Source organism: Amblyomma americanum, chromosome 1 (assembly GCF_052857255.1).
Source record: "Amblyomma americanum isolate KBUSLIRL-KWMA chromosome 1, ASM5285725v1, whole genome shotgun sequence".
Lineage (NCBI taxonomy): Eukaryota > Metazoa > Arthropoda > Arachnida > Ixodida > Ixodidae > Amblyomma > Amblyomma americanum.
The window spans coordinates 262,598,353-262,619,818 of NC_135497.1; the positions used below are offsets into that span (position 1 = coordinate 262,598,353).

The window sequence follows — 21,466 nt, forward strand, 5'->3', positions numbered from 1 at the left end:
TGTAAGTCGGTATGGCGGACAGGAACACCATGCCCATTTCCATTGTATTCAGCGGTAGAGATGATGAAGCGGCCTGGGCGGAGGTGACGGCCACTGACGAGCGGAACTGCTTCCGCAAGGCTGGCATCGTCAACACAGTGTCTGATGCCGAGCCTGATGCTTCAAAAGATGACCAGCCCGGCGGCGATTTGTGGCAGCGCGATGTCGACTCCCGACATGGGGGGGTCATGACATTGGTTGGAATGATTTTATTTCTGTCGATGACGACGCCGACCCCGCGGAACCGCGCATAGACGAGGGCATCATTTCTGAAGTGCGGGACGAGAGTGACACGGAGGAATCGGATGAGGATGAAACTTCGGAGCCAGCACCCATAAGCGCGCCTGTAGCAATGAGTTACACTGAGAGGCTGAGATAACTTGTCTATGCCAAGGGCCTCGGCAATAGCAGGCTTCTGCTTTAAATAAACTGGAAACCTCCCTCATCGGATCTGCGCTGCAGAAACAGACGTCCATCACGGACTTTTGACTTTTTCGCAAAGAAAAAATTTTGTTTTAACAAGCAACTGTCTTTAAAGCTGTGGTCCACTTACTACGAACTTCAGGATATAACGAACGGACGCCACGTGACGCTCATGTTCATTATAAGTGGGCTCGACTGTATCCCCCCCGGCTGTATCCCCCCCCAAAATGGACGAGGTAGTGTATAAGTCGCTTGACAGCCTCTGCATGCATGACGCGTGCTCCAAAACGTTGTTAATCTCAGGACTGTATCTACTTTGAGATTGATTTTATCGATGACACGAGCAGTAGGGAGTCCGAAGGTGCTGCCTTTTCAATCAGTTCTGGTGTCGCTGACGACGGAAACCAGCCTGGAACACAGGCGACCATGCTCCGATGCTCAACTATTAGGTTTTCAGTTATTGTTTTGTAGCAAGAATACTATTCAAAATAGAACTTTGGTATTCTATTGGCCACTGTGTGAAAAAAATCAAACATTTTGCATATTTCACAAAATTCTTAACATTTCTTTCTTTTTAGATACAAGCGCCTCTTTACACATTTTGTTCGATATTGTCCTAAAATCTTGTTTTTGGTAAATAAAATATCTGTTGCAACGCGCAATTCCTTATTCACACTCATATGCCCAAAAAGCCAAAAAGCACATTTATTTAGTCTTTATTTCGTATATTACATAAAATTTTAAATGCAATAGTTATTACAGAAAAACAAAACTACAGAAACCTACAAAATAATTGTTAGTTTCCTATGGCTGGGAAAGAGTTCAGCTGTTGAGATGTACATGCGATGTACTTTGCATTTATGTCCATGTGCCAGGCTACTGCATTGCTGCCCAAGTGGGGACCCGTGGCCTTTTCAAGCTGTCAAACGACAACTTTTACTCCAGGCCCCCGCCATCATTTGTACCATGATGGCAAATGAATTGAACTGAATTGAATGTGAGACCATCTGGTTGGTTTTCCATTGCTTATATGCATATGCTTTTAATTTGCTGGGAAACCTCTGCAGTGAGTGCAAACCACAGTGACTAAGCGACCATACTTGGAATATGTGCACTGCCCTCTTAAAGCATGACCAAAACTAAAAAAAAAAGTCATTGGGGCAGTGCTGCAAACAAAGCCCAAAGACTACAAGTGGGTGAGCCCCTGTGCCTTTGCACGCACCTTACAAAAGCATAACAAGTGGCAGGCGTCTGAGATCTGCATTAGATATCAGTGCCACATGCATATTACCTTCTGTGTGCTGCCTCTGGTTGATAAGTGGCATGCAGACGTGCAGTTGATTTTTCACAGGCCAGGGGGTTTGAATGGTAAGCATAGATACTGCATTTACCCACATAATGAACACTTTTCTTTCAAATGATAATCTACAAAAATATGAAATGGTCAAATTGGGATAATAAAGCAGGCTTTCGCATTTCAAAGCGCTCACGACAAATAAAAATTTGAAATAAAATTAAGGTGACTATATGCATCTACGTTACAATGCAATTAAGCATAAAGCTGGCTTACTGCTGTGGGAACTCTCCCTGCTCTGTCCCCTTGCTCTGGCACTAGCGCCAGAGATAGCTCACTCTCTTTAGCTTCGGGAACTCATCGCGTGCGGACATTTGGGCGCAGTACTCGGCTCTCCGCCAGCGAGGTGATGCCTCACGGCAACGTTTCCCATGAGCTCGTCCTGTACGGGTTCGGAGATTCTCCCCTGCTCTAGAGTGGGTGAATACTCGCTCGCAACCTTGCTGTTGGGCAGGATGACCTCAATTACTTAGCATATTTTGTTGCTACCTGCCAGTTATTGTTGTAGCAGCAATAAATGCTTTGTCGTGTCAACCGCAGTTGTTCTTTTGTTCCCACAGAGCAGGGCCCACCATGGTCCGCGCGTGTGATCACGTGGTGGGTTGGCGGTTTGGACGGTCAGCAGTGGTTAAGTGAGGGAAACGTATTCACCCCCTGTGTAGACTTCACACTGCAAAGCCAGTTTGGCCCACAATTCTGAAAAATGCTTATGCGCGCCACCCGAACCTAGTGGTGGCAGGCGGCTCTCGACTGGGAACTGAAAACTTATAAGCAGATTTCTGTGCTGGCGTGTCGTTTGTTGCAGTCTTTCATGTGCGCTACCATCTATGATAAATTTATGCATCAGAATGTAGATTTATTGATTTGACTCAATGGCACAGTGAAGCGCAAGCGGTAACCAGATCGGCCAGCTGCAGACTGAAGGTTGTCAGGGCAAAGCGCGTGTTTTCGATCAGTCAGTAAGCTTCTGGCTTCCATGCGCTGAGCTTGCTATTGTTCCCATTAAACACATTTTGTATACAGGAGGGCTGACCGTAGTATTTCTGCTCTTGGTATTTGCCTGAATCACAGTATACATTCTATGACACTTGGCCAAACAGCTACGAGACGCTGTCACACGTGCTGATAGCTTCCAAATAAATTAAACGAGACTTTGGGTCGCAGAATTCATGAAAGCTGGCTTCTCTGCTAATATTTATTCTATCTCTGATAAATCACGCGAAAATAAGTATTTATGTGCCAGATAGCACCGCGGCATTGCCCATAGAGCCAATGTATAAGAGCCCCTAAAATTTCGGGCGCATCGAAACTGACTGCTCGATTTTTCGGACCTCGTTTGCACTCGCCGCCAGTACCCAAGCCGCCATATAATGCGTACAGTGGGACCCCATTAATTCAAACTGCAGGAGAAATCGAAAACTTGATCAAAGAAAACAAAATTCAAGCTTAAAGGGAGCCTATTAACTCGCTATACTAAAATTCTGCACGAGTCGGCACATTGCACCCGCGTGGTTTCGAATTCGTACTGTTCTTGAATGTGTTCCGCCGCACGAACTTGAACAGTAGTCAGAGTTCGCCGAACTCATCTGTGCCGAGTCTTTCGTCCTGAATAGGGAAAGAGGCAGCAGCAAAGCGTGTGAAGGCGTATGGCTTCACGGAGACGGCGAGCGCGGGAGGAAATGGTGGTGCATTTCAGTGAGGTCAGCGTACTCACGGCAAAACGCACGAAACCCTGACTTTTCTATCGCAAAACCGTAAACAACTGGCGTTTTGATGACAGGCAAGACGCCTCTCATTATATGCAAGCCACCGCAGAGTGATATCGCCGCACACGATGCCGATTTTGGCTCTAGTTGCTAGGCCTAATGACGAAGGCCAACGCCGATGGAGTGCTTGCTTCGGCTGTTTCTCGGTTCTTATTGTTTCGCCATCATCGTGTTCTCATTCCTGGCCTATTATACTGCGGGCGCAGTGCAGTTCCTGCAGTGACGTATTCGCTTTCCCGTTTAGACTTTGTGCCAACCCGTGCGTTCATCGGCGACATGCCGAGGGCAGCACAGCCAGGCCAAGCTCGTGAAAGCAGCCGCCGCCTGTCGTCTGTGCACATGTCACATGGCAAAATTTAGTCATGAGGAGCTTTAGAATGTGTGCAATACAACTGACCGCTTCCTCCGGCATATTGATAATAAGTCGTGATTTTTTCAGTGAAATTTGATTTTCTGGACTTCCTGATTTTTAGGTGGTTTTCACAGTCCCAAGAGAGTTTGAAAAATCAGTCGTTTACTGTACTATCGTTCTCACACAAAACTTACTGAAATTAAAATTTCTAGATTGCAAGCAATGAAGCTGGTGTGTATTATGAGCCATCTCATGTATTTTCATCTGGATGGCCTTGATCCTTAATTTAGTTCTGAATTTAACGAAAGTCACTTTCTGCGAAATTTGGTGAGTAATTTTCTTTAAAAGTACTGCCTTTAACAATTTTATTTTATTTTTAGCATAAGTTACAGCAACAAGTGTAAACAAAAAAATTAATGTGGCTGAAAAGTTGATAACATTTATCTAAAAAATTTCTTAAAAATGCCTTATTTTTAATATTTTTTGTTCTGAAAAAATTTTTTTTACATTTTTTACTAAACAAAAAAACAATTTTTGATAGGCTTCAATAAAGAAGCCACAAGAAAGATCAACACAAGTGAAATATTCAAAAATTTTAATGTTTCATATTTGATCTTAAATTTTTTAACTCCAATCAACTTTTGCTTTATCGTGGACTCTTCAAAGATTGCTCAAGTGATGGTGGTAGTAAAACTTTAATGGACGCACTGGGGTGGGTTTTAGAGGAGAGTGGAGGTTTTCACCGCTCCCTTGCCTGTGTGGTGGTCCTCATTCCGGGACACCATTGGCGGTAGCCGCTGCCTGCGCTCTTTGAACCAGAGCCCTCCGAGACTCCAGGTCCAAGCAGCTGGACAAGGTCACCTCCCAGCCCTCTCTCATTGGCTGATTTATTCTGTCTATCCCTGGATCTTCTGGCAGGCCCATATTGTATGGTATACGTCTGCCCACGTGTCACAGAATTTGCAGAACCCCAGAAAAGTCGGGTCTATATTGTCACGAAGTGGTGACTGCTATCTGAGAAGCAGAACGACAGCGAAGATGGCGTCGAAACAAAACCTTATTTGGGGCTAACTTGCACCCACAATGGACTCAATCACTCGGCGGCGGCGTAGCAACAAGCGTGCTCGGCGGTCGTCGAACAGAATGCCCACCGCTGTCGGCCGCACTCAATTTAAAGCTGATAGCGAACTTTCGAGATAAAGCGTGCAAAGTTACTAGAACATTCCGGAACAACGTAGAACCAGCTCTGCCTGGCTGCGATCAATCGAGATAAATTTAGTTGCATCTTGTGTCGCAAACAAAGCGATAAAGTGGTGTGGCAGCAGATTTGAAGAATGAACAAACACTGCAAAGATTCGCGGCATTATGTTTCAGTGACCCCGTTTGCAACCATCTGAGGTGCCGTTCTCAGTTCTATCCAGGCCCTTGGCGGGCTCTGGGAACATCTGCCTATTGAGGCACAGATATGCTGTAATGTCCGCATATGTGGTAAGCGGATTCGGTACAGGAGTCCCGACAGAGTCTGGTAAGTGAACAAAAAATTTTTTCGAGAAAAAAATCACCAACTAGCCCATTTTTTTCTTTTTTTCAAAAGAATCTGCGGCGGTTGCTTTTGCGGTCTGGGATGTTTCACGTGGAATGACCCATTAACGAGCTCTTACTGTATCTCCAAATAATGTCAGGAAGAATTTTTTGGAAATATAATGTTGTGTCAGTACAATAAGAATGCTAAGTTGAAATTCGAAGAACTCTCAAGAAAATTCTGGAAAGCTGGCAGGTACGTTGCATGCTCTTTCACAACCTGAAAATTTTCGACATTTATATTATGCTGAAAAGATCTGCAAGGTCCCAGTGCTTTTGTTCTGAAGAACATCTACTGTATTAAAATAAAATTTACCTGTAAGGCACGTTGGTAGCCAATGCTCGAAGGAGAGTGATGCAGTGATCTACAGCGGCACTGGCGCAGCCATAGCATCTTCCAGATGACTGCTTGTTGCCTGCTGGTGCACTGAAGTTGCCTGGTGATGGTAGTTCACCTCGCCCTGGCCGTACTGCTGCCACAGTAGGGGTTGCTGCTTGAGCTTTCCTGCTGTCCTTCTGCTTGTGTTCGTATTCAACTAGCTCCTTTCGTGAAGCCAAAATCTGCAAAGAAGGAAGCCTAGCTGCAACGTAACTGTATTTACTCGCATAATTTCCGCACCTCTAATATATCACCCAGCTTTAAAAAAAAAAACTTACTTGCATTTATGCTCACTGCTGCGCCAGACTACCAGAATACACACACTGGGCGGAAGGCAGGCAGTTAACACTTTCTTTGGCCAGTGAGGGGTGGGAGTTTACGGGAGTGCTGCCATATAGGAGGCAATATACGATAGATATTGCGCGTTATTGACTTTTGTACTGCTTTTAGGACATGTTAGCGAAACCTCCGTGCAAATTGTGCACTCTTTTTGAAACAAATTTATAAAAAAGTGCTCAAATTACGCGAATAATGAATTAAAATAATTTCCACATCTTTCATTTAATTTTATTTATAATAGGTGCATTATGAAATCCAAAATGTTTGAGAAGTTTCACTTGAGGAAAAACTTTATAGGGAAAAAAAATTGGGTCGGCACCCATGAATGAACTGACAGGGAGCGATGCAACTGCTTGTCTATACGTGTTTTGTTTGTCTTTTGTGACATCATCAACTCATCGACAACTTGCTTAGACATGTTCGTTCCTATCACATGACTAGTTGGGTCCCATCACTTGACTGGTTGATGACGTCACTATCACTAACTATTAATACCAATAGCTATTACTGCCACTAACAACACCATGTTCCGTTATTAAACGCTCGCCGTAGAATGCACCTCACAGCTAAACCAAAAAACTGTTTGAGCTGAAATTTTTTACAGAAATGGCATTTGGTTGGCACTTCGGGTGCTTTCTCAGCGATTGCACCGGTAGCGCCATCTTGTTTGTCGACCGTGGAGATTCGGTAAAATAAGTGGAGGAGTGTTTTACGGGAGGTTTGACAATGCTGTACCACGAAAGTCTTCAAGCTGAGCGCAGTGTTGGCCAAACTAAACTTCTTGTGATCATTGATAAAGTAGTAACTGAAGGGTCTTCAAACCTCCCGCAAAAGACCCCTGTCCTTCGCCTAATCTCCACGGTTGACCAACGAGATGGTGCCACCGGTGCAATTGCTGAGAGAGCGGCCTGTTTCATTTCATCATCCCCACAGACTATGCGAACCCCAAAGAAATGTGGTATAAAACAAGCCTGCCAGCCAAATGCCATTTCTGTGGGAAATTTGAGCCCTAACAATTCACTGGTTTAGCTGTGAGGAGCATTCTACGGCGTGTGTTTGCGTGTGGTAAAGTGTGTACAGTCGAGCCCGCTTATAACGAACATGAGAGTCACGCGGCATCCGTTCGTTATATCCCGAAGTTCGCAGTAAGTGGAGGACAGCTTTTAAGAATGTTGCGTGTCAAAACACAAAAATTTTTTCTTTGCGAAAAAGTCCATGATAGACATCTGTTTTTTCAGCACAGATCCGATGAGGGAGGTTTCCAGTTTATTTAAAGCAGAAGCGTGCTATCGCCGAGGCCCTTGGCAGAGACAAGTTGTCTGAGGCTCTCTATGTAGCACATTGCTAGGGGCGCGCTTATGGGTGCTGGCTCCGAAGTTTCATCCTCATCCGATTCCTCCGCGTCCCTCTCGTCCCGCACTTCAGAAATGATGCCCTCGTCCATGCACGGTTCCGCGGTACCGGCGTTGTCATCGACAGAAATAAAATCATTACAACCAATGTCATGACCCCCCATGTCGGAGTCGACAACGTGCTGCCATAAATCGCCGCCGGGCTGGTCATCTTCCGAAGCATCAGGCTCGGCATGAGACACCGTGTCGACGAAGCCGGCCTTGCCGAAGCAGTTCCGCACGCAAGTGGCTGTCACCTTCGCCCTGGCCGCTTTTATCACCTCTACCGCTGATTACAATGGCAAATGGGCACGGTGTTCCTGTCCGCCATACCGAATTACAACCAGGGCCCGCGATTTGAATGAAGCCAACGAAACGGCCGCACCGCAACATGATAAACAACAAGATTGACAAAAGCGCACGACGGGGTAGACATGCAACATGCACAGGTGGCAATCAAGCCAATCAAGCTAAAGATACAGATGAACAGTGCCAGCGGAGAGACCAATGAGGGGCGTCCGTGAGCATCAGTGCAACAACCTCTTGGCTCCCACGGAAAGCCTGCTTCACGGAGCGTGGCCTCCGCGCGGATTTGCAAGAGAGTGAGGAAAGGGGAGCGGAGTTGCGAGGAGGGGCGGGGAAGGCACGTCGGCGCAGAAAGGGTAGCTCGCTTCAGAGTGCTATGAAACGGGGTGGGCAGTTTGCCTGGGATGAGGCTCAAGGAAACATGCCATGCGCCGGAAGCACAAAGGGGTCGGAGTCAGGTTATCTCGCATCGCGGCACCGGGTTTACGCCGTTTGTTTGCTGTAACCGATCAGCAGGGCTTAATGATGTTCGTTATACGTGTGATTTTGTGCCACTGAAATAATGTATATTTTGATGGTCGCATAGGTCTCGCTAATTATAAGCGGAAGTTCGTCTTAAGTGGGGCCGTTATATGTGGGCTTGACTGTACTACTATCACTACCTATTACTGTCACTATCTTTTATTAATTATCTGTTATTTTATTTAGTTATTACCTGCTTTATTTAAATAATTATAGCCTGTTAATTACCTGGTAATCATTACTTAGTATTGTTCTTATCGTCGTTACCTCGTGTACACATCTCGTGGTCATGCCATCCATGAGGCAAGTAATGCTTACGCACTAAAGAAACCTTTTGTGCCACTGATGTGTTCAAGACCAAACTCAAAAGTGTGGAATTTTATACTTTATAACATTGGGCCATCAAGATTTGTAAAATACTTCAACTCACCTTCTGAACTATCTTGCTAAGTTCATCAAAGGAGGCCTTGCACTCGGAGCAGTACTTCTGGGCCAGCTGCTGTATGGAGCGATTCACCATACTGCATGTGGCTCCTGATGCAGATGCAGTGTTGGCTGGCGTGGCTGAAGTTGCACCTGTGGTGGCTGCACCAGTCGCAGTGATTGCCGCAGCCGCTGCTTCCTCTTCCAGGGCCCGATCTACTAGGCTTTGCTCTTGAACCTGCGCGTGCCACAATTGCACAAGACTCATGAATGTGAGCCTCTTAAAAATGAAGTGCCTTACTTGAAAGCTGCACATAAATACACTGGGATCCTCATAATATACGATATCTCGAAACAGTTGCAAAGCCTTGAACCAAAAATTTTGCCTTTAAGCTAAACTGATTTTAAGAAGAAAAAAAAGAAAAAAGAAAAGGCTCGAGGAAAAGGACAGAAAACAAGCAATTATTGAAATTCCTTACACCTACTAGCTGCTCACTGTTAACATGCAACTATCCCAACCACGCACAGTGCCATGTTTTTAAAATTTGTATAAAAAACGGTTGTCAAGAAATTTGTTTTGAAAGAGAGCATGGCGTTCCCATGTGTAGCGGCACCCATACAAAGGATTTAAGACCTCAGTCAATGCTCCAACTTCACTAGATGCTGAGTTCTGCTATTTAGTCACCTAATACTGAGTACTTCGTACCTTCCAGGCATAGTCTCCTCCAGCAGAAATGGGGCTCTCACTGCCCCCTCAGAGCACAAATTTCATTTTCATTCCTATGCACGACGCACAAAGTAGACAAGTTCTTATGCAAATTTGGCAATCAGTAAACAACCAAAAATAAAGCTCGGGATGTCAAGTATCTTCAGAAAGCTAGAAAAGCTTGGATAAATGACACACACTGTTCGAGGTGGCAAATATTGATGAAAGATGAGGTTCATGCAAAAAGCTGGTTGTTGAACAACCAATCATAGATCATTTTCCCACTGGTATAGCTATATACTATATAGCTTTAAATATTCCAATTCAGATCATTATTGGAACCATTAACTTATGCCAACACACGAGGTGTGTCATAATGGAGGGAAATAAAGCTCAGCAGCTATGCAAGTCACCTGGTGAATTTGTACCACATTTAATACAACAATACTACGCAGTGTACACTAGACTAATTTCCATAACGGTTGTATATATCAGCCATGCCTCTCATCAACCGAATGGTATATCCTGATAAAACAATGCAATGACAAGCAACAACTAGCAGCAACAATATTAGTATTAAATAATGTGTCCTTCAGTTTAATTACAGCACTTCAAAAGCTTTCTTTAAATAAATAAAGAAAAACTTGTGAAGTTGGCAAGCTTTGAAATAATTTTCTGAAACTCAAGTGCATCTGCAGCTTGGTGCGTTTGGAGATAAGAGCCTCTTGCAAGTAATTAGGACAGTAACTTGCATCCACAGGTGAAATGAACTTTGTGCTGCTCTTGCTAACACCCCTTACTGCCCAGGCTACTACTGACCTTGAGAAGCAGCAGCTCCAAGGCTGGCTTGTGTGCCATGAGCTGTCGGTACACCTTGTCGGCCTTCTCGAGTAATGAGTTAATGGAGGCCACAGCCTTCTTGCGGTCCTCCTCACCTTCAATGGGGTCAACAGCACAGCAGGGCTTTGCTGTCAGGGTGTAGTCAAACTTAGCGTATTTGCAGAAACCGCACGAGTTGCACAGGAATGGGTCCTTCTCATCATAGTTGATGGCACGGCACTTGTGGCACTGAAACACGTTCTCTCCACAGTTAGCACACACACCAGGGGTGGCTGGCACTGAGGCACTGCAGCGTGGACATTGTAGGGTCTCTGATGATGCCTGCACATTCTCATAGAAGTCAGCATACTCGATCATCAGGTTACATGCCACAATAGGCAGTGGGAAGTCCATCTTGAGTTCAGTCTGGCCTGCAGCCAAGGAGCAGCGTTTGGCACGATGCCACATAGCTGGTCTGTTTTTGAGCTCCACAACTGACTGCACTGACCGGTTGTTGTAGTAGATATTGATGGCTCGCACCATCTTGCTTCGCTTGAGGTCACCAATGCGCAGCACAATGCGTGACACAGTGTGTGAACCAACCAACTTGACAATCTGGGTGGAAGTAGTGAAGCGAGAGTCCACCTTGATGGCAGACAGCTTGATGTTGGCATAGGCTACTTCAGGATTGTTGCAGACAAGGCAGGGCTCACTTTCCAGGTAGTAGCCATCCATTTCCACCAGGCCCCGGATGGAGTTGTACAGGCTCGAGTTGGGATGGTTGCTGAGCAGCTGGTTCTGGTCATGAAGCACAGCCAATGCCTTTTCAGTGAATTCCCACTGAGGCTGTGGAGCCTGTGAACATTTACAGTGGGTGAGAGGACCCATAAAAGTAAACAATCACACACCAATTCCCAAATCACACAACAAAAACTGACACTTTTCATGCTACTGAAACAGCAACCATACACTGGAGCCTACCATGAGCACCAGGCACATGAAGTACATCAACTCACCAAGTGAAATGTCAACTACGGTGCTCACCTTGAGCGTGAAGTAGCCCAGGAGGTCTACAAACTGAGCAGCCTTCCGTCCATATGAAGGAAGATGTGGCCAAAGCTCCCACATAAGTGTCAGCAAGGCTTCCCGATGTGATGGTTGGGAGTGCCGGTGCAGCTGGTGAATCAGGGAGTGGGCCTGCCATCTCACTGCAGTTGAGTTGCACTCAAGCAAGAATGACCGCACAAACTGCCCCAACAAGGAACGCTCGACAGAATTGTGCACCTGTTGTGCCAGAGCTGCACACTGGGCCTCATCCGAGCCCTCGACTTCATCAGGCTCCTCAGATGTGTCCCGCTCACGGCGATGTGGCTGCTTGAAAGGTGAACCACTGGTGGCGTGTAGCTTACTTGCACCCTGCTGGGGCTGAGCTGGCTGTTGCAATAAAGCTGTTCCACACAGAGCACACTGAAGCAGCTGGAGGATGATGGAGGCCACTCCTTCATCCAACAGGAAGCTCACCTGGGCAGCAGTGTTTTACAAATGTGAGCAGAGTAGCTATAAAAATCAACACAAATGGTCCACATATAAAGAAGGATCCAATGAACATGAAGAAGGATCATGTGAAAAAGGATCAGCACAAAAGGATGGCATTCATTTCCATGCAAATAAAATTACGGAAAGGAACTTAAGACTGCTCTGTGCTTTGAATGTGAAAGCACCATCTCTATGTGAGTTCTGTTGTGAGGTTCATTAAAGATTCCTTCCTTTCTAATGACACACCTATCCATTAGCATAGAGCCGTAAGGAAACCCATACACTAGGTTCACCTTTATTCGCCAAGAAGTAATACAGTTTTGTGGCCTATGGGTTGCATGCTCTGAAGGTCCTTAGTTCAATTCCCCGCACCTTTCGAAGAAATTTTATTTATTTTTCTTTGTTGTGGACTTCAGTATGTTACGGTCTACTGCTGATGTCATGTGAAAGCATGGCCATGTCACTGAGGAATTTTGTGGCATGAACGGCAACGGACGGCGGCTGTTGTGCAAATGGGACATACATATAATGCTTTTGCATCAGTAAATACAAGTGTGCAGCTTCCCACAGCACATCTGTTGGCTAGCTAGCACCAAGTCCACAGTTAGCAAGAAATACAGAGCACGTGGTCTAAACAAAGCAAGTTGCTAATCTGGGGCCCTCTACTACAGCACCTCTTTCCCTCTTGTTGCAATCCCTCAATCCCTACCCTCATGACAAGGTTGAGATGTCCACCAAGAGGGAGACTGTGCCTTTCCTTTCTTCGAAACCATCTTTTTATTAGTGTACTATGCTTGTCAAAATCTGGTACGCATGACTATTATGCTACACCTATTTCCTCGTCCCTTGAGTGCACCAACTCTCAAGGTAGATATGGACCACATGGCCACAGATGGCAGACGCCCTAGAGTACTGTGGCTGCTCCGATGTATTTACCCCCTTCAGTGCACCCGCCAAGGACAAAAACTGGCACACAAAAATCTTTGAACAAAAACCGGCACACAAAATTTTCACAGGCGAAAAACCCGTTGATACTGCTTATAAAAGCATGCCTTAACATGGCAAACCAACGATACCAATGACGTGCAGTCACTAACAGGCTATGGTTTATTTTAGCATACTTCTGCTGTTTAAGAGAAACTTTGTGCAACATTACAAACAAAGGTTGGTCCATTCTGCCATACCTGAAAAAGGAAGGGCAGGACAGTGTTGTCATGCTGGCAGTAGCGCTGCCAGTTGGCCGTGCGTGAAGTGGCCACCTCGGCACAGGCCTTAAGGTGCTCCACAATCAGGATGAGGGCATCATAGGGAAGTGGGGTTGCACCCATTGGTGGTGAAGTGCACACAGTGCGAGCACCCGCAAGGTGCGATTCCAGGGCATGAAGGTCACGTAGCTGCCGGTACTTTTCTTTGGAGCCGCACAAGAACAGAAGCAGCTTTCGCACCTGGCGTCGAATGAAGGGTGTCTGCTGGACCATCATGTACTCGCACAAGTATGAGTACCAGGTGGAGCCGAAGGTAGGTGCCACGCACCCAGAAGGCACCACAGACCAGACTTTCTTCACCTGTACACAAGGACAGTGATGCAAAGCATGAGGAATCTTGCACAGGTGGAGTACATGAGTATAAAAATGAATGACAAAACTGGAGCCAAGAAGATGCCTTTTGGATTTCAAGCTGTCCAAGATCAATGGCCTCCAGTATGGGCGTGCTAGTAGTAAAATTTCAACCCTGTGTGCAAATTTGATACAAGAATTTTTGCTGCTTGGTGTGGTACTCAAAGTCATGAAGTTGAAAAAAAAAAGAAAAAGACTATGCTCTAATCAGTGCCACTGATTTTCTTCCCAATAGGCTGTGCATTGCATAAGTCACTGCAATGATACACGAGAAGCTGGAATCAGTGATTTAGGCATAAAAATGGCACGTAAAAATGAAAAATGAAGAAATATGCATGTTTCATTTGCTCACATTTTCTATATGTACATTTATACAAATATCAAGGCAGTCTTTTTTTCCCTCAGCTCATCAGCTTCAGAACGCATCTAGCATTTTATCTGAAACCAAGGTGCAAACATTGAGATTTTTTTTTCTTCCCTCTGCTGCTCCTCAAGATAACTACAGTGACCTTCACCACCACTTGCAAGCTGCTAGGAGAAGCCAACTCATCAACTACCTTGGGGCCATAGGGCATGCAAGGGCAAAGGACAGGGTGGCTATGAACTTGGAAAGATGGTGGCACAAGCCACTGAGAAAGAGAAGGCACTGGATGAGTGGAGTGGAGAAGAGACAGGGTGAACGGGCACAGGACTGGGCAGCATGAAACAGCAGTGGCACGGTGATGGTAGCTCTAACTTATTTTTCTCCATGTTCGTCCTCAACTTGCATAACATATTACAGCAGTTTCTCAACATTACAGCATTTTCTCAACACTACAGTTCATAGCAAAGTGAACAAGTATTTCTTACAAGTTTGGTGGCAGCAATTTGCAAAGTTGCCGTTCACAACTGCCAAAATGATGTACCGTAGTCACTTGCATAATAAACCCACTTTTTTCCAGAAAAGCTGACATCAATTTAGGGCAAGGGTCTATTATGGAAAAGAAAAAAAAAAGTTTTTTTTGCAAGAGTGAAAAAATTTCATATAAGTGTCAGTCACACCCACCTGACCATTCATGATCAACACAAGCGCACACGGTCAACAAGTTGCGCCCCAGTGTTCGTGCCGTCAGTGTTTAGCATCGCTCGCTTCAAAAGGTGTCTGCTGTATTTTGTGATAGCTATTGGCACTGGCCAAATGCGATGAAATAAAGCAAACATGCTAAAATACCGGCCCAGTGTTGCTGTTTCTTTATGCGAGGGTAAAAAAAAATGTTAACAGAAGTGGGGGAGGGTTCGCTATGGGAGTGGGTTCACTACACGAGTAAATACAGCATGTTAATTAGATATACTCCCAAAGCTATGGTGGAAAGGTACCACAAGCACATGGCATAAAAAAAAAAAGTGAAAAAGCACAAACACAGGACACAGACAAAATAGATGACAACCCTTGTCTGTGACCCATGCTTGTGTATTGTTTCACCTTTTGTCAGGACCACAAATAAACCATGAAGCTTATATGAGCCGTCATCCTTAGCATATGCATCACCTGATATGGCAGGCGCAGTGCCATTTCTGTCAGCAACTGAGGGTAGGCCTCGAACACGTCGTTGGCATGTCCTTTGACATACTGGCGCAAAAAGAAAGGAGACATGTCAGGGGGAGGGGATGCAGGGTGAGGTTTCAGCAGCGGAGGTCCAGTGGTGCTGCTGGCACTGCCTCCAGGTGTATCAGAATCGGTGTTCTGCACCGACTTCCAGTGCTCCAGCAGAGTACCCAGGACCTGCATGTGCATCACAAGTGCTTTCAGCACAATCAAGCAAAGATAGCCGGCACAGCACAGTGGATGAATACATCCTCTCACACAAGAAAATGTTCTGTCTGACAGAAGAATCATAAGTGCCTCTTATTCTCATATTCGTTCACAATCCAACAGCACTGCTGCAGCATAAGCATGCTCTACCTTACAGTAAAATTTCCTTTGAGATGAATTTGACTGCATCTAGTAAATCTGTTACAACTCAAAAGACATACCTGAAATATGTGAACATTCATCCCTGTCAAATCTTCAGTAAGCAGTTCGAATGGTTCAAAGCACAGAAATATAACAGCCAGAATAGAGTGCAGCTTAATCATACTTTAATTATGTATGAGGCAAAGCCCACCTGAAGGCAGTGGTCCACAATGCCGCTGGCATGCAGGGCCACCGCAGCTGAAGTGCTGCAGTTCTGGCAAGCTGAATCACTGGGGCCAGACACCTTTGCAGAGCTTTTGATACGTGACATCATGATGCTGAGCAGACGCATCACAATGAGCTGCTCTTCAGAGGATGGGCTCCTTTCCACAACACGGGCCACATTTCGATCCAGTTCACCAATCAAGCAGCTCAGCAAGTTGTCAAGGGTGGCACGGTCTCTCTCATCCTCACTGTCCAAGTCTGAGCTTAGCATAAGAACAACCTGCAAGAATCATATATGAGCACATGGTATAAACGTAATACCAAAATGACACTAGAGCCTAGAGGCATAGTTCCCACAACAGCACTCTAAGCAAGGTAAGAATGATCAAAGCATGATGTATGGACAAAAATCTGCACTGCCTTGTAAACAACGACATAATAATAATAATGATAATAATAATAATACGATGAACTGCAGCTAAACATTTCTGGTGCACAACCAAATTTTAACACCAGCTTGCATATCATTAAGAGATGTGGAAGGCAGCACTGTCCCTTTGCTCTAATTAGCTAGAGTGCTGAATGAGGTGCTGCTTGAGTTGAACCATGTGCACTTTACTCACCTACTTGCATTTCACCCGCATTTAAAATGGACTCTGCAACAATAACATCTGAGATGGCTAAAAGCTGCCCTAAAGGCACACATTTTACCTAGCTGTGTACAGTGGCTTCCTACATGCAAACTAGAGGATAAGTCAGACTTTCACATGTTTTTAACAACACCTTATTTGGGTAAGCCCAGAATTAAGTGGCGGTTCCAAGATGCATGTAAAGAGCCTCTCAGGAATCAGTCCAGAGTAAGCCATTGAGTGGGCACATAAGTGCACCTCCATAAATGCTACAAAGCAGTTTCCAACAAAGCAGACACACCCATTCCTGCTGAAAATATTAATATTGCACTGAAAATTCCCTACTGAGTATCCCTTTTTGCCACTTCAGAAGCCTAAAACTTAACTGCTATGAAAGGCAGGATGATAATCATAACCTAACTGCATTTCTCGATGTCGAAAGAAACAAATGGCATGCATTTTAGCAAGTTAGCAAGCCTAGCTCTTAGCAGAAAACTAGAGGTGTGAGAATATTAAAGATTTAGAATACAAATCAAATATATTTGTTATTCAGTTCATATTAGATTTGAGAACTTGATATTCAAGAATTGTTCCAAATATTTGCCAGTGATCAAATAACACACTTTCATAAATCCTACCATGGCAGAACCACAATATCTAGGCAAATTACTTGAAAATTGAGTTTAAAGTGCCAGAAAAAAGTGCAAAGGAGCCTTTTTCGCTTTCTTTTCTGTCAATCGCATGGACCAGTAACAATTGTATGCTGATAGACTTGTACCTCGTGCGAAATTTCACAAGTGGGCTTTCCCACATATCGCATATAATGAGAACAAACATGATAGGAGCCAACAGTCACCGAAAATCCAGCTGCAAGCTGCTTTCAGACACTGACTGGGATGTCGCTGGTGATTTCTTTTTAGAAGCAGTCGCACTGTTCCGACACCAATGTGCGTTCCCCTCGCTTACCTCAGTGTTGTTTTGTCTGGCACGCCGAAACTGTACAATCGTCACTAGCTTTTCACCGTGTGCCTCCTCAAGGTTACATAGCATTTCAGAATTTTCAGATTTTTTTTTTTCGGAGGTAAAGGGGGGGTGGGGGGGGGGGGGGGGGGGCAACTCGAAACTCTACAATCGTATAGTTTGGGCATTTCTTTGGGCCCCTTAAAGTCTGAATTGATGAGGTTTTACTAGTCACCATGATACTTTAATTCTTTAATTTGTTAGTCGTGTATCTTTATAGATTTCATTCTGTCACTCACTTTGCATGACCACATTATAGGTTACACTCTCTTATGCTGTCTAATCGAACAGTACACATTTCTCTGCATATCACGTTTCCTTTTTGTATGATGCCGAGTCAGTCTAGGTTTGTTTATTTCAGTCGCAAAAGCCATACACTATCTTGAAAAAAGAAAAAAAAAAGGATAACCAAGATTTGCCTACTTATATTTATCTGAAAATTTTTTAATGCTAAACAGATATTCAATTCAATATTCTAAAGCACTTTTTCTTCATAACCATATTTGAAAATTTTATTATTTGCATACCTTTACAAAAAAAAACCTGCATAATACACAAGTGTGCAAATACTTGTTTTACATGACATTACCATATGATCTTGCATAAGAGCCTTACCTGTGTATGGGCCACACCCAGTTTTGGACTAGACAATTGAGAAAAATGCGATCTTTTTTTACTTCCTGACTAGGCCGCACCTTCAAAATTCACATGCGAAAATAAAAAATGCAGCTCTTACAGGAGTTAATACAGTAAATAGAATATTTAGAATCAGTAACAAAAGTACAAGTTCCCAAAGGTTTAGAATTCATTAATAAATACTATTTTCCAACAGCCTCTTCCTATTATTCTGCTTATTTCTTGTAGTTAAACATATCTTAATGTCAAATAATTAATGAAGCTCTACTGTATTTATTTACAATCTGCATGCACTCTTACTAGTCAACAGGTTAATAAGTTTATTGTTACAACATACTAAGCTGGTAACGGCTGAAAAAAGATGCTGTAGCGTCCAAAGAAAGCCCTTCACGCAGCCACTGGTGTAAAATTTCTGGAGTGGCTGCATCCAACCATGACGCAGTAACATTTTTTGATGCAGCATAAACTAGCATAAAGACCACACAACGCTGCTGACCTGCATGAAGGGTATGGCTCGGACACCACCAACAGAACGCAGCTGGGGCAGGAAGCGCAGCAGCCGGTCAAGCAAGGCACAACGTAGCGCATGCAGCCCCCAAGCCGTGTCAGGGTCCTCCTGAGGCAGTGTGGGTGGAAGTCCCACTGAGCTTGTCTCTGAGCGCGCAAGACCTCCCTCAGGCAGTGCATTGTCCCCATAGGCACTGCTGCGCCCACTGACGTTGGGCTCTCCCGTCATCGAGTCAGCACCGCTGCCACCGCTCTCTGAGCCGGCCCCGCTGCCACCTTGCTACAAGGCCAAAGAGAAAAATAAGCAGGAATAAATTCACTTACAGCAAGATGTGTGCCATACATACAAACATGACTGTGTTCGTATTTCCATTCATAAGAGGCACCGAAATTCCACAAACTATGGTACCATCAGCATAATGTTCCTCAATTCTATACACAAAAATAAAGGGGGGGGGGGGGGGGGGGGGGGCAGCTGTGCTTATGGTTGAAACAACCGCACATCCACACTGTGGCATTGCTATTTGACAATTTTCAGCACCACCTTCCCCCAGGACATGGGAGAGTGAAGATCATTCCCCACTGAACTGGTGGGCCTGCTATAGGCCAGTTTGCAGTCACATTTTGCAAGCAGAAGCCTACAGTTGTTAAGGAGTCCTAATGGAAGTAGGTTATTTTGTAAAAACTGACAAACACGGGCAAGAAGAAAAGAACAGTAGGCAGTTTTAGAGCCCTAGCTGTTTTAGCTTGAAATGTGACTGCTACTTAAAACAAGACACAAATGGACAAAACAACGCATACCACAAGTGCAAGGCAAGGTATGCACTGTTTTGTACATTTGTGTCTTGTCTCCCAAGTAGCCTTATCGCATAGAACAGGGCTTTGTGAACATGCTGACATAAAAAAAACTTGTGCACTTTCTCCTTCGTTACTAATGCCCCAGGGATGACTTTAAGAGGGTGCTGACTGACTCAACTATAACTGCTAGCTTAAAATAAATTGCAATTCTGAAATTTGTACGATATGTTACATATCTGTGCCAAATATGGCTATATTTCATGCATAGATAATGAAAACAGTTTGCCGCATCTCCCCTTCACCCATTCACTTCCACAGTACATCTGCAACGCACACCATGACCTGGGTTGGTGGAAAGAATTAGCAATAACTCGCGCTGAAAAGGTCGCATACGAGAAATTTTAATTGCACTCACTCTCAGGCCAATCGCAATTCTAAATAAAGCAAAATTTTTCTCGTTTGTGAAAAATCTTGAAGCAGTCAGGTGTGTGAGTGCAAAGTGAAATTCGTCACACTCCTCACAGCTATCGCCATTTTTCCCTTGGCTTTCGTACACTAAAACATGCGTTATGCTTTCTGTAATGCAGTCATTCGGAGGTGCTTTGCGATCAACATGGTTTCATTGACAAGCCTCTAGAAGCATTTGGTATGCCGCTACAGCTGGTTTCCTATGCTCTTGTATTAGGTCAACACGGCCACATGAACGATCTTTTCGACGAGACGAAATTTTCTTTTCGGTGTAGCATATTCTTTTTCAGCCACTTTTGGTAGATTATGTAGTTGGTGTAAACAGCCAAATACATCACACTGACGATTTTTCCTTGCATGCTTTTGGATTTCCAAGCTGTGGCTCAAGCTACGTCTGAAGTGCCAGGTTCACAGTCAGAGTAAAAACCCTCATTTTGCGGATCAAGTCACACTCACTGCTTTCAATATCACCTACAAGATTAGGGTATTTGCATTTGCAGTCCACATCCCCCTTTGCTGCTAAAAAGCAGTGCATGAATTTCTGCACCCCTGAAACTTCTATCTTTGCATAACGCCATGGTGGTTTTCAAAAGAAGCAGCGAGAAAAGAATTTTTTTCCTGCAATATATTTTCGAAACTAGTGAGTAACTAGTGTTATTCGGGATGTGAACTACAGTGCAATCTTCTTATAACAATATCAAGAAAACAGGAGACTCAAATCGTTATCTGGAAAAATACAGTATCTCAACGACAAAAGTTTAAGGGGTTTCAAAGATATCTCCTTGTGCTTAGTTGCTGCTGATTTTACCCAGTTCAGGAACGCACAAACGGGCAAAGATGGTGGAAACTTGTGTGAGAAAACGTTGTGTGGCGGTGGTCAAGCAAGCTCTTTCCTGCCCCCTCCAGGGATTGCGACCATGATTGGGCTTGGTTCCGAAGGCCGTTACACAATGCCCCTCGCGGATTTCACCACACCGGTCCGTACGCGGAGGCTTCAGAACATTCACTTTAAATTATTTTATCAAACTTAGGCAAATTTTGGTGGTAAACACCTTCTATGCGACCAGAACCCTATCATAGCATCTGTTATTTCGCCAATAATTTTATACATGGTTTATTTTTCCATACAGGCAATGAGAGAATTGATAAATCTAGAGAATTCGGTCGTTATAAATCATATATCTTTGTATCTGGTATTGTTATAAGTGGATTACACTGTACTATCCTAGAATTAGCAGCCAAGCAAGTGGTACTATTAGTTAATGTGTAATTAAAGCGAATATTTTAAAGAGAGGACGGCAAATCGCCGTCTTTGGAAGTGAAAGGATTAAAAAGGCAAGGAAGCAGGCCTTGTTGCCTGCCACTAACAGTTCTGCGTAACCTAAACTTTCAATGTGCAAAGTACAGGAACAGTGCAATGTGCTTAGGCAAATACCCTGAAGATGATGTAGAACTTAAACAAGGGAGTAATTACTGAGTAGCATGCCCACAAAAATGCAGCTTTATGGCTAGTCTTGGATGGTTACGAACAAGTAATCATTTCCTTGTTTAAAGTGCACAATGCCAATAACTCAGACAGCTCTATCTAGCATGAGATCAAACAGGAGAGGTAGCAGCGCACGTGACGCATGTTGCACTGTCAAGTTAGGCACAATAGCACCACAGTATGACCTAGCACCAGCAGTGAAGTCAGACAGA

At 44.4% G+C, this 21,466-nt stretch overlaps 1 protein-coding gene across 6 annotated transcripts in view; it reads right to left on the reverse strand.

The window, feature by feature from the left end:
• The window catches only part of poe (E3 ubiquitin-protein ligase-like protein poe), a 248,224-nt gene that overhangs the window by 62,282 nt on the left and 164,476 nt on the right, over positions 1-21,466 (reverse strand). For all 6 annotated transcript variants that reach the window (XM_077649151.1, XM_077649150.1, XM_077649149.1 and 3 more), the window contains 8 exons: positions 18,492-18,782; positions 15,697-15,990; positions 15,081-15,314; positions 13,121-13,501; positions 11,445-11,921; positions 10,401-11,255; positions 8,883-9,113; positions 5,832-6,076 (listed from right to left, as the gene is read on the reverse strand). In XM_077649151.1, coding sequence (XP_077505277.1) covers positions 5,832-6,076; positions 8,883-9,113; positions 10,401-11,255; positions 11,445-11,921; positions 13,121-13,501; positions 15,081-15,314; positions 15,697-15,990; positions 18,492-18,782 — 3,008 coding nt within the window. The remainder of the gene's footprint in view (positions 1-5,831; positions 6,077-8,882; positions 9,114-10,400; positions 11,256-11,444; positions 11,922-13,120; positions 13,502-15,080; positions 15,315-15,696; positions 15,991-18,491; positions 18,783-21,466) is intronic.